This window comes from Vollenhovia emeryi, unplaced genomic scaffold, assembly GCF_000949405.1.
Source record: "Vollenhovia emeryi isolate VEMERY1.0 unplaced genomic scaffold, V.emery_V1.0 DF939122.1, whole genome shotgun sequence".
Classification (NCBI taxonomy): domain Eukaryota; kingdom Metazoa; phylum Arthropoda; class Insecta; order Hymenoptera; family Formicidae; genus Vollenhovia; species Vollenhovia emeryi.
In genome coordinates this window covers 3,725,952-3,737,291 of record NW_011967244.1, presented here as the reverse complement: position 1 = coordinate 3,737,291, position 11,340 = coordinate 3,725,952, and the positions used below count along the sequence as shown (strand labels likewise).

Sequence of the window (11,340 nt, the reverse complement as noted above, 5' to 3'; positions counted from 1 at the left end):
TCTCAATTATTCGAATAAGAATAATAATTGTTATATATCTTTTAATTATAAATCTCTTTTATATGTGGTTTCAAGGATAGATTTAGATAAAAATATGTCTACGTAAGACGAGGGGAATAGATTTTAGAAAGTTTTATTACATTTTGATCAATTTTTTTAAAATAACTTATAACAAGTTTATATCGGTTCATGAATTTTACTGTATAATTTATACATAAAGAATTTATATTTAATTATTTAATTAACACATAATTATGTAAAACATTTATATAATTATATAATATTTTTATATATGACTAGTAGAACTAGAAGAATTGGATTTTGAACGAGACGCGGTTAAATTCAAACGTGATCGATAACGAGATCGAAATTCGCAACTAACTTCGAGACAGTCACGTGGGAAATTCGGAGGCGATTACAAAATGGCTCGAGAACGTAGCGGTTGGCCACATGCCTTCCCTCGCATATGATGGATCGGCGATAGCATCGTGATGATTTGCATCAAGGACAGATATTCTCGAAGAGGATCGACACGACAGGTACGAAAGTGAAAACACTGAGCAAAATACGCTATTCTCGCGCGTGAACGCTGTTAACCGGCTACCGTGACCGACAGTCATGGAAGAGAGCCTCGAGGACAATTTGCTGGACGACGGGGACGAGCTGACGGCGCAGACGGCGCTCGAGGAGATCGAGAACGCCTGGGTGAACGAGCGATTCGCGCCGGAGATCCTGCCGCATCAGGCCGACCTGGTTGACTGCATGCTGCAGCAGATCGCGCACATGGAGGAGAACATCAAGAGGTTAGACAAGAACGATCTGCGGGCGCTGGTCCACCGGATGGAGCTCGATCGGATCAGGTACGTGATCAGTAGCTATCTGCGCACACGCCTGGAGAAGATCGAGCGGTACACGATCCACATCCTGTCGGAGGAGGAGAACCGGAGCCCGGAGGAGGCCTACCTGACACCGGGCGAGCTGCACTTCGCCAAGGAGTACCTGGCCAATCTCGAGACGCTCTTCAAGACGGTGGCGTTGCAGCACATGCCGCCCAACTTTCAGCGATTCGAGGCCAACAGGTTTACCGTCAAGCCGAATATGCAGGCGCACGTGTTCCTGCGCGCCAATCGGAAGGTCACCGGGATAGTTCTGCCCGGCATGCTGAACGAGGAGATAGACTTCGAGGAAGGTTCGCAGCATATCATTCAGTACGGTGCCGTAGCGCACCTTGTCAAGTCTGGCGTGGTGCAGTTGATTTGATACTCTTATGCTCACTTTCACCAACGTCGTTTCACTTTGATCTTAGTTTAATCCAGTCGCCTTAGGTCCGGTTTCACCAACGTTGTTTAACTTTACGCTTAGCTTAATTCGTCCTTTGTCTCTTTAAAACTGTTTCCTTCGTAAGAGACAAACTAAGCTTAAAGTCAAGCGACGTTGGTGAAACCTCTAGAAAGAGACAAAAGATGATTTAAACAAAGATCAAAGTTAAACGATGTTGGTGAAAATCAGTGAAAGTCGGGACCAGAGGGATTTATTCGAGGAAAGAATGTAGTCAAGAGAGAAGGGTTGTGACCTTTATCGCGTAACAGTGTATAATTTTATTCATATATCTCGTACAAAATCTCAAATCAGCATTAATTAAAAGCTTGCTTTCAGCTTCATTATTATAGTCTAATATCAAAATTGATATCGTTCGAGTGTTGGAGAGTAATGTATCATTATCTTTCTTGTTTCCCGTACAAAAGTTTAACATTGTATAGTATTGCAATAAAAAAGCTCGATTGCAACAAGTAAACACAGATAAATGTGCCTTCAAACTACATGTTGCTAAAAAAACAACAAACGTTGCTGAAAAATAAGTACAAATTATTTAAAATGACTTTCAGTACTGACTCGCCTTGTGAGTTCTCACTAAAAGTATTACAAATATGTTATACATTATTTTATAAGTACATAAATTTAATTACAATTTTTTGTTCGAAAAGAGTCAAATTGAAGATAATGGCATATTTGCGACCCTTCAAGAAAAACGTATGACCTTTGTGGAAATATTAAAGCTAAAATAGAAAATTAAGACGTTGAACTAAAATTAAGTAAATTTGTTCTTTTGTTAACACAGACGTTGGTAGGGTATATTTTCATGTCAATCCGTGCTGTTGCTCATAAGCCTGTAAGATAATGAAAGATAAGATAATGGCATATTTGCGACCCTTCAAGAAAAACGTATGACCTTTGTGGAAATATTAAAGCTAAAATAGAAAATTGAGACGTTGAACTAAAATTAAGTAAATTTGTTCTTTTGTTAACACAGACGTTGGTAGAGTATATTTTCATGTCAATCCGTGCTGTTGCTCATAAGCCTGTAAGCGAAACGAAATCGGACATGAATATCTTTTCAATTTCTCTTTGCTCCATCATCATGTAACACTGCAATGGATTTACCTCTTTGGCGGATTGTTTAAGTTGTTCGGCCATCGCTTTCCCGGTTTCTCGCACCATGCTGTCGAAGTGGCCTTGGTCGTTTTGCAACAAGATGTGCGGATGATCGAATTCCAACACTCGACCTTCGTCCATTACCAGTACTTTGTCGCTATCCATTATCGTGTTCAACCTGTGCGCTATCGTCAACACCGTACAGGTCTCGAACTTCTTCCGGATCGTGGCTTGTATGAGCGCGTCTGTCGTAAGATCCACATTGGCAGTGGCTTCGTCGAGAACGAGTATTCTATTGTTTCTCAAAATCGCGCGCGCGAGACAAACCAGCTGTCGCTGCCCGACGCTGAAGTTTCCGCCGCCGCGCTCAACGCGATGGTCCAACGAGTCCACCATGTGTTTCAAATTGACCTCCTCCAAGACGCTCCACAGATCGGCATCCGCGAACTTGTAGAAGGGATCGAGATTATCTCGAAGCGTAGCGGAGAACAACACCGGTTCCTGCGGTATTATGGAAATTTTGTTCCGTAGGTCGTGAAGACCGATCTTGTTCGTGTCAACGTTGTCGATGCGGATAGTGCCGTCGAATTTCGCCATGTGAAACAAGGCGGAGATCAGGGACGACTTGCCGGCTCCGGTACGACCCACGATTCCGATCTGAAGAATCACATCGTAAGATTTTGGATAAGTTAGAATTTTGTAATTATTTCGAATGACTTAGGATTACGAATAGGTTTTTCATTTGTACAACAAACGCGATGGTAATTACTTTCGCGCCAGGCTCAATGATGAAACTTAGGGACTTGAGAACGGGTGGCTCAGACTCGGAGTATCGAAGATAAACACGGTCGAACTGGATTTCCCCTTTAGAGGGCCAGTTGCTCGACGGTTTGTCCGTGGGATTGCTCTCGAACGGGCCTTCTTTCTCGAGCTCGGTGAATTGCATTATTCTCTCTACGCTCGTCATCTGCGTGATCGTCTCGGCGGCTTGACGCAGCCCGTGCTGCACCATATTGCACAAAATGAGCGCTTGCGAGATCGCGAGACCCACATTTCCGGCGAAAATGTTTCCTGGCGAAAGCAAAGATCTGTAGACATTTTATCATGGACGCGCTCTTTGCCTCTGGCAGGTGTAACAAAGATTTACCATTGTTTAGTGCGACAAAACTGTATGTAACGACGGCAATGAATCCGATGGACACCACGTCCAGCGCAAAACCGAACGCTGTACTAGCTGTGAGAATCAGCGAGTAAGCGCTAGTGTGTAAATCTTGATGTTCATCGAATTGCTTGCGAACCATCTCCTGGGCACTGGTAGAACGTATCGTCGTCAAGCCCGACAGTGTGGAGTTTACGTGCGAGAAGACGGGGCTCTTCGCTGAAGATTTAAATAAACGATTGATTTCGAGTATGGGAGGTAGCCGATAAATTATCTGGAGAAGGAAAGCTTAATTTACCGATTCCTTCTAATCGTTTCGTGGTTTGCGCCACTGGAAGGTAAATCCTTCTTATCATTTCGAATAAAAGAATCATAATGATTACAGCGAAGATGAGCCACCAGTTGATAATAAGCACTTGTACTAGAATTCCAATCATCACCGCAAAGATTTGAATGGCCATTGCCATAGTGAGGGGCAACACTTCATCCACTGCGCCAACATCCTTCGAAAATCGATTTAAAATTCGGCCTGAGGAAATAAAAGTCTTATATATTCGTATCTCGTTACGTCATGTATCACTAATCAAACTACTCACCGGATGAGTTGTTATCAAAGAATGATATTGGCGCTTTAAGTACGCACGAGAACATGAAGTTATGCAAATTCTTGCCGGCGTTCATACATATCTTAAAGAACATTATATTTCGCATCGTTAACATCACAACGCTGACAATGATGAAGCCCCCATAAATCCATAAAGCCGTGTCCGTGTCGAGATAGTACACGTCCGTATCTACAAGTTTGATCTAATTTTAATTTAAAGTGAAGTGACAAGAAATTTTCGATGCAGTTGAAACATTAGATATATTATAGAAAAATAGGAGATACTAACTGTTATTGAAAGTAAAATTTTGTGACCATGTATTATTATTAGCTACATCTCCATAATAGTTGGTCGTTAAAAATTCAGCGGACTCGTTATTAATATCTGACGTATTTTCCATTTGTCCAATAGATTTCGGCGTGGAGGAGGGCATTGTAAAGTTGTTTGCTGTGCTATACTGCCGTTCGCGCATAGCTTTGATACGCATCTCTTCCTGTGTCGTCCTGCGTCATAAAGTTTATTACATTTGGAAACAGGTTCTTCCTCGTAGAGACTTACCAGTAACCGACCCAATATTCGCAACCGTTGCTTCCGATTTGTCCCAGAATCATGCAGAACAGAAAGCTAGCAATCACGATGAGCGAACTACCGCTGCGAAAATATTTCCAGTAAAGCGATTTCGATATATTTCCCTTGGCCAGAAGCTCTTCGGTTTCTTTGGGCTCGGCTTTCTCTGTGTCTTCATCGTTGGCGGTGCCGTTTGTAATTTTTATGTCAGATGTAGGACTTGCATCAATTTTTAATGGTTCTTTCGTCTTTTCGTTAGCTTCTTCGTTTCTTTTTAATATTTCCAAAAAGGTCACACGTTTTTCTTGAAGGGCCGCAAATGTGTCGTTATCTTCAATTTGACCCTTTACGAAAAAGAAAATCCACGTAATTGGATTTATGTACTTATAAAATAACGTATAACATACTTATAATAATGTACAAATGTATTCATAAATTGTACGATTGTATGCATATATGCATATGTAATATTTTACATACGTTATTTAGAATAACGACGTAGTCGCATTGTTTTAAGTACTGCAACTGGTGAGTCACAAGAATTCTTGTTTTGTTTTGCAAGTAATTATTCATGCACTTGTCGAATAATTGCCGGCCAACATGAGTGTCGACAGCTGATAAAGGGTCATCGAAAAGATAAATATCGGCATCTCTGTAGACAGCTCTGTGAACAACAAATTGTATTAGAAAAGTGTGCAACTTGGCAAGTGGATGCGACTTTACCTCGCCAAACTAATTCTTGCGCGCTGTCCACCACTGAGTGCTGCACCTCTATCGCCGACTAAGGTCTTATCGCCATATGGAAGTTGTTCGAAATCTTTCGTAAGCGCGCAAACGTTTACAATATTCTGATATCTATCTTTATCGTAAGACTGGCCAAACAGAATATTGTCCTGCACTGTGCCCGCGAACAGCCATGGATCCTGACTAGCATACGATATCTTGCCATGTATGTGTATTTGGCCTTGTGACGATTTTAGTTCGCCTAAAATCGCTTGTAGTAAAGAACTCTGAAAGTTACACGTAAAGACATTTTAATATAAAGATCGGGTAATATAAAGTATTCTCTTTGCGTAAAATATTAGACGCAAAACCCTCGATAGAGAAAGTACCTTTCCTGCGCCCACAGGACCAACGATGGCGTAAAATTTCTTCTCTTGAAATTGAATGTTGATATTATGTAACGTATTTACAATTGCAGCGGTTGTCCATGAAGCACTAACGTTTTTCATTGAAATGCTCGTCTCTTTGGCGGTTATTAATGAAGACTCTGGCAGTGGAACATTCTCGTTCAATAACAGAAAGTCCTATCCAAAATATACCAGCTAATTAGTGTGATTCGTCTATTATATCATGATAAATATTTGACGACTTTTATCTATTGTATTATTAATACATTGCTGTAGGTCATCATTTTAATGTCTTGAGACGTTAAGATATCTCGGTAGATGATATCTCAATTGATAAAATGATTATGTAACACGTGCAATCGATAACTGATTCACAATGTCTGACCTTTTTAACTTTAGGTTTATTTTTAGTAAGTCTCACCTCAATTCTCTTTACGGAAACTGATGCCTCGGCGGCACTTGCTACGGCCATGGGATAAAGTATCGCCATAGTAAGTTGAAGAGCATTAAAATACTGTGCCATAGAAAAAACTACTTCGGCGGACACAGAATACCCGTAAAGTACGTAGGCCATAATTGTAAAATACAACGTCGTTCTTTCCGTGAACACATGTGTGGCAAAGGTAAAACCTCTCAAATACGATATCAGCGTGAGAACATCGATCTCGTATCTAGGCAAAAAAATAATGCGCTTATTACATTAAATCTCTTGACGATAACAATGAGACCAGAAGTACGAACTTTCTTGCGAGATTAACCAGTTCCTCAAATGGTTTCTCCCAGGTGTACATCTTAATAACTTGTATGCCCCTGATTATTTCGGACATCAAGCGAACTCTCTCGTCGGTTCTCACTGCGATTTTCGAACGCAACTTCGAGGTCCATCTACTTACGTATCCTGCAAAGTATGAGTGAAGCGAGTAACTTAGTCGTCAAATACGTGTACGTTTGCGACAACCATATGTGTGTGTGTGTGTGTGTGCGCGCGCGCGTGTGTGTGCTACCTTGTAGAGGAATAGTTTGAATTATCATGAGAAGTACACCGGCCAGCGATGCGACGCCGACGTTTTGCCATATCAGAAGCGCAATGACGACTCCTTGTATAGGCATGACCCAGAAGTAGTGTAAATATACAAACACTTGTTCGAATTTTGACATGTCGTTTGACAACAGATTAACTATTTGTCCTGGAGTGGTGGTGGTAGAACTGGATAAGCGTAATATCTAAGGAGAAAACTAATTAAAGAGACGTCTGTGAGATCATCAAAAAGATCATCTTAATGGACGTACGTAGGACTTTTAGAATAAGCAGCCACATACCTTCCTGTACATTAAGGAGGAGCTTGCTATTCTCACTCGCATTCCAATTTCCATTAAGCCTAGATTCGAATGATGATAGATTATCGTCATCAATATTGTTACCAAGATCATACCAGATGCATGAAGATATGCCGTCTCTTGGACAAACGTTGCTCTCGGATGGAAGGTCAAAACAAATAAGCCAAAAATGTATACTTGCGCAACTCTGTAAATCATATTTTTAAGAGTACGTGTATCATAGGGTACGTTCGCGTAGCTCGCTATTAACGCTGAAAATGTCATCTATCTTTCGTTGATGCATAATGAGCAACAAGGATGGAACGACGCTTTCAGCGCTAATGTAACATCTAATCGTTGCAATATCTATTTACTTCAAAACAGATGTAAACAATAAAACCCATCCACCGTAGTAACCACATGACCATATAAACGTCTTCCTCAAAGCTGTGAAAAACTTGGGTCTCCTACCGTCCTTCTTGGCCGCGTGCACTTCATTTTTCCAATTCCTGAAAGTAACTATATGTTAGAAAAGCGACGGTAACATCATCAATGATCTATTAACGCTATGCTGATCATCGATATGATCCTGATCTACAAATTTGTCCTAAGAATGAAATCATTTACTCTTCCAGTATGTCTCCCAAAAGTTCACTGTCGTCAGATGGCATAACATTGTACACATCTTTCATTTCCAAGTCCTTCCCATGCCAGAATATTCTCGCCATCCACCTATAACAATGGGAAGTCATGTAGCGTGTTCGCACACGGGAACGCATGTGCTTTTATGAGATTGACATCTGTTTTTACGATAAAACTTTACAAGTTTACTTATGTTCTGCTAAAGCGTGCTGTAAGCGATATTAGACCCGGTTTCTCCAACGCTTAGCTTAAATTCACCCTTCATCCCTTTCTAACTGTCCCCTTAGAAAGAGATAAAGAATGAATTAAGCTAAGATTAAAGTGAAACCAGGAAGTGCAAATACATATATTTCCAGCAAACACAGAACATTGCAATGTTGCAATATGGCTGTAATGTTACAATGTTACATCATTGCCGTAATTATGTTGCAATGTTCTGTGTTTGCTGAGTTGATTGTCTGTCATGCTGATATATGACACACAATCCAGGATATCACACTATGCCTTGAGAATCAAGCTCACTGTACATATCGACTGATCTCTTTCGCTCAAGGTCGTATCTCGATTTCACGCGGTTTCGGTGTTTCTGCTTAAACGCTGGTTTAGAGCGAGAATGAGCGTTTAAACAGAAAAACCAAAAATTGTGTAAAAACGAGATACGACCTTGCGAAGGAGATCAGTCACGTGTGGACGCGTGTTTATATCACAATAAGATATGGAGAATACGCAGTTACTTAGCACAACTGTTATCAGCAATTACTTTAAAGAGGGTCTGTTTTAACATAGATAAGACAACATAGATATAATATATTGTTTCATAGGTCACAGATCTATCCCTATTTTACTAACGTAACATTGTTATCTAATGTCATCACCTCCCGCAATCTCGTCCGTTTTACGCCGTAACCATGAATATATAAATGGTGAAAACAGTAAACTAGTAATTTAATTATTTTGTGAAAATTTGCACATTCATGATTTTAGCGTAAGCGGGACGTTGCACACAATGCATATCATTTAAATCTGTTATTCACACAAATGTTAAATGTTAAATAAGAGGTGCATTTCGCACGATGCATCATTTATCACGCCTCATGTGGAATGCGTCTCTCACTCAGCACTTGTTGAACAACAAGGATAAATGATACATCATGCGTGAAACGAAATGCACCTGATGTTATGCTGAGCCTGAAACTTGAGCCACGAGTCGAAGAGTTGACTCGAAGAGCTCGATCGCCAATCACATGCGATTTTTTGCAAGTCATCAATTAAAAAATCACTTAATGCTCCAAAACGTTCTGCCACTCTTTTTTTTATTAAAGGGAAGGAGAAGAACGCTTCGAGACACTTATTGCAGCATTAATTATGTGGATGCAGCCAAAGACGAGCGACACGAATAGTATTCGTTGAAACGCGTGGTACACTCATATCCCAATCGATTCAACTGCGACGCAGCGAGGCGACTCACCAGAAGAACAATTTACTGATCTGATTCGCAGACGCCCGTGGGTTCGGATTTTCGTATTTCTTGGCGGAGTCCATGCCTCGACATTGGCCGCGAAAGTGCCTATCAGTTTTTCGTCTCACGCTACCTCCGGCGGCCTCCAACCATCTCAGACTACTTCGAGTAGCACGTGGTTGCGGACTTACAGATATACGCTCTTGGGCACGTTGCGTGTACGTACACGCGGCTCGCGCACACACACGCTCGCATAGATGCTCTTCTTACGGCAGTTATTACAGAAATAGATCCGAGGAATTAGTGTGTGACAAAGAGCCGCTAAGATCATGGGGAGTACTTATAGACTAAATGTCTGGAAGTATCTTATGTAAGCTTCTTGCATCCGCGCTGCGCGCTAGATGCGATACGTTCGATAAATATACGACACGTAATATAAACGATACGTCGAGCAAATAAGAATGTTGACGCGCTTTAATCAAGCCCGATCTACAGTGTGTTCGTTTGCGTCTAGAAACATATTTTATTTTATAGCCAATAAACACGTTAAAATTTTTTTAATACATTGCACAATCGTGCATTGTCGACGAACTTTTTAAGCACATCGATTTGCCTGTATAAGAAAGAATGTTTCTCGTTGCGAAAAACACATTGTAGATTAGACTTCAGGCGGTGCGCTCGACAAGTAGCACGACTCTTGATGTGTTTTATCAATTCTTGATAGATTTTATTGCGTTGTCAGGAAGATGACTTTACGGCTCCTTTGAGACATGTTTCGTTTTCGGGTCCCTTTAACAAGATAAAAATGATAACGATACATAGCATAATTAACGTTTATTAACATAAGAAAAGCTATATTGCGTGATCAGGTCTGCAAGTGTACAATTCGATCAACGTTTACATTTCGGGACTATTGGCTTTTATCGTTAAGAAAGTTGTATATAAAAATCGTTGATGTATCGATTTTTGCTGTACGAAACATACCTCGGAAAATGTTTTTCTTTCGAAAGCAGCAGCGTCTCACAAAGGTATACAGACCTCGGAAACAGTTTCAGAAACTTGGTAGACGAACGGCAGGCTGGACAGTTCTCGAGTGGACTTTTATTTACAATTTTAAGACGCCACTTTTACAGGGACTGCAATTTAAAAATTAATTGGTGCGTTGGACATCAAGGACGCTCTTTCTCTGTTCGATTTGATAAGAAAGCTAAACGAGAATTGGAGAGGCGTCACCTCTCACCTTTCGGGGATTCGTGGAAGGCCTGGAAGGTATCGGGCGAACATAGGCCGAAAGGAGGCAGCCTCGTGCTGAATCCATCTCGAATTTCCCGCCCGCCCGACGTGAGTCGTTTACAAGTGCGTTCCACTTTATGCACGATGCACATAATGCATCTTGACTCTCCAATGATTCTCTTGCGTTTGGAATTTTATCCGCACATTTTCCATATCCGCAGTCAACTGAAAAGATAAACTAATATAGCCTAGCACTAAAAAAAAAAACTCACGTACAAGAGAGACTCTGATTTCTCGCCCTTTCACGAAGTTGATAATGCATCTTGACTCTTCAATAATTCTCTTGCGTTTGGAATTTTACTTGCACATTTTCCATATCTTTCCGTATCTTTTATGGAACTTGGACACAGTTCTGGTTCCAAGAAATGGAAATAGCCAATCAACCTGCAGCTTTCCTGCAAAAGATGCAGGTTGATTGGCTACGCCTTTCTTGGAACTAGAACTTGGACACAGTTTTTGGAACGTGGACACAAGGCTTTATATAATTTCATTGAATAAAATTTTAATGTGACGCTATGAAATTTCAGATTTGACCAATCATAGCAGAGGGTCATTTAAATCTGGATCATTTTTTGATCCCGCGAAAGAGCAGCCCTGGAAGTTTTTAATTCCCCAGAATGGATCGCGACCTCTGACGGTCTCCGGATCGACCGCTGGTGTTGAAAAACGAGGTCGCCGAATGGCTCTCGCAGATGGCGCTCGCGGCCGACGCCAAGCTCTCTGTTTATATTTACA

At 41.0% G+C, this 11,340-nt stretch overlaps 3 protein-coding genes across 6 annotated transcripts; 2 read left to right on the top strand and 1 right to left on the bottom strand.

The window, feature by feature from the left end:
• The first annotated feature begins 315 nt into the window (after positions 1-315).
• On the top strand, positions 316-1,793 carry LOC105570033 (DNA replication complex GINS protein SLD5). The gene is made up of 2 exons (XM_012026950.1): positions 316-539; positions 617-1,793. Exon 2 carries the CDS (start codon positions 619-621, stop codon positions 1,258-1,260), a length of 642 nt encoding a protein of 213 aa, XP_011882340.1. The 5' UTR covers positions 316-539; positions 617-618; the 3' UTR covers positions 1,261-1,793.
• Positions 1,582-9,649, bottom strand: LOC105570034 (multidrug resistance-associated protein 4). Of its 3 annotated transcripts, none has more exons than XM_012026951.1 (18): positions 9,322-9,649; positions 7,839-7,943; positions 7,586-7,720; positions 7,215-7,419; positions 6,899-7,118; positions 6,636-6,792; positions 6,316-6,565; positions 5,877-6,071; positions 5,488-5,774; positions 5,245-5,428; positions 4,756-5,108; positions 4,486-4,700; positions 4,189-4,386; positions 3,891-4,121; positions 3,581-3,811; positions 3,203-3,504; positions 2,443-3,090; positions 1,582-2,360 (listed from the first exon to the last, which is right to left on the bottom strand). In XM_012026951.1, the coding sequence occupies exons 1-18, from the start codon at positions 9,393-9,395 to the stop codon at positions 2,331-2,333; spliced, it is 4,020 nt and encodes a 1,339-aa protein (XP_011882341.1). In that variant the 5' UTR covers positions 9,396-9,649; the 3' UTR covers positions 1,582-2,330. The 3 variants fall into 3 exon arrangements, with proteins under 3 accessions (XP_011882341.1, XP_011882342.1, XP_011882343.1); XM_012026952.1 differs by having other exon boundaries at positions 1,582-2,168; XM_012026953.1 differs by lacking the exon at positions 9,322-9,649 and adding an exon at positions 9,025-9,185.
• On the top strand, positions 9,632-11,328 carry LOC105570036. Of its 2 annotated transcripts, XM_012026955.1 has the most exons (3): positions 9,632-9,682; positions 10,446-10,653; positions 11,133-11,328. In XM_012026955.1, exons 1-3 carry the CDS (start codon positions 9,642-9,644, stop codon positions 11,136-11,138), a joined length of 255 nt encoding a protein of 84 aa, XP_011882345.1. In that variant the 5' UTR covers positions 9,632-9,641; the 3' UTR covers positions 11,139-11,328. The 2 variants fall into 2 exon arrangements, with proteins under 2 accessions (XP_011882345.1, XP_011882344.1); XM_012026954.1 differs by lacking the exon at positions 11,133-11,328 and having other exon boundaries at positions 10,446-10,865.
• Positions 11,329-11,340: the final 12 nt, after the last annotated feature.

Coding starts and splice junctions, on each gene's coding strand:
- LOC105570033 (XM_012026950.1), top strand. CDS start 619: ATGGAAGAGAGCCTCGAGGACAATTTGCTGGACGACGGGGACGAGCTG.
- LOC105570034 (XM_012026951.1), bottom strand. CDS start 9,395: ATGGACTCCGCCAAGAAATACGAAAATCCGAACCCACGGGCGTCTGCG. Junction 7,420..7,585: donor TTGTTTACATCTGTTTTGAA/GTAAATAGATAT, acceptor TATGATTTACAG/AGTTGCGCAAGTATACATTT. Junction 3,505..3,580: donor TTTTGTCGCACTAAACAATG/GTAAATCTTTGT, acceptor TGCTTTCGCCAG/GAAACATTTTCGCCGGAAAT.
- LOC105570036 (XM_012026954.1), top strand. CDS start 9,642: ATGGGGAGTACTTATAGACTAAATGTCTGGAAGTATCTTAT. Junction 9,683..10,445: donor AATGTCTGGAAGTATCTTAT/GTAAGCTTCTTG, acceptor CCACTTTTACAG/GGACTGCAATTTAAAAATTA.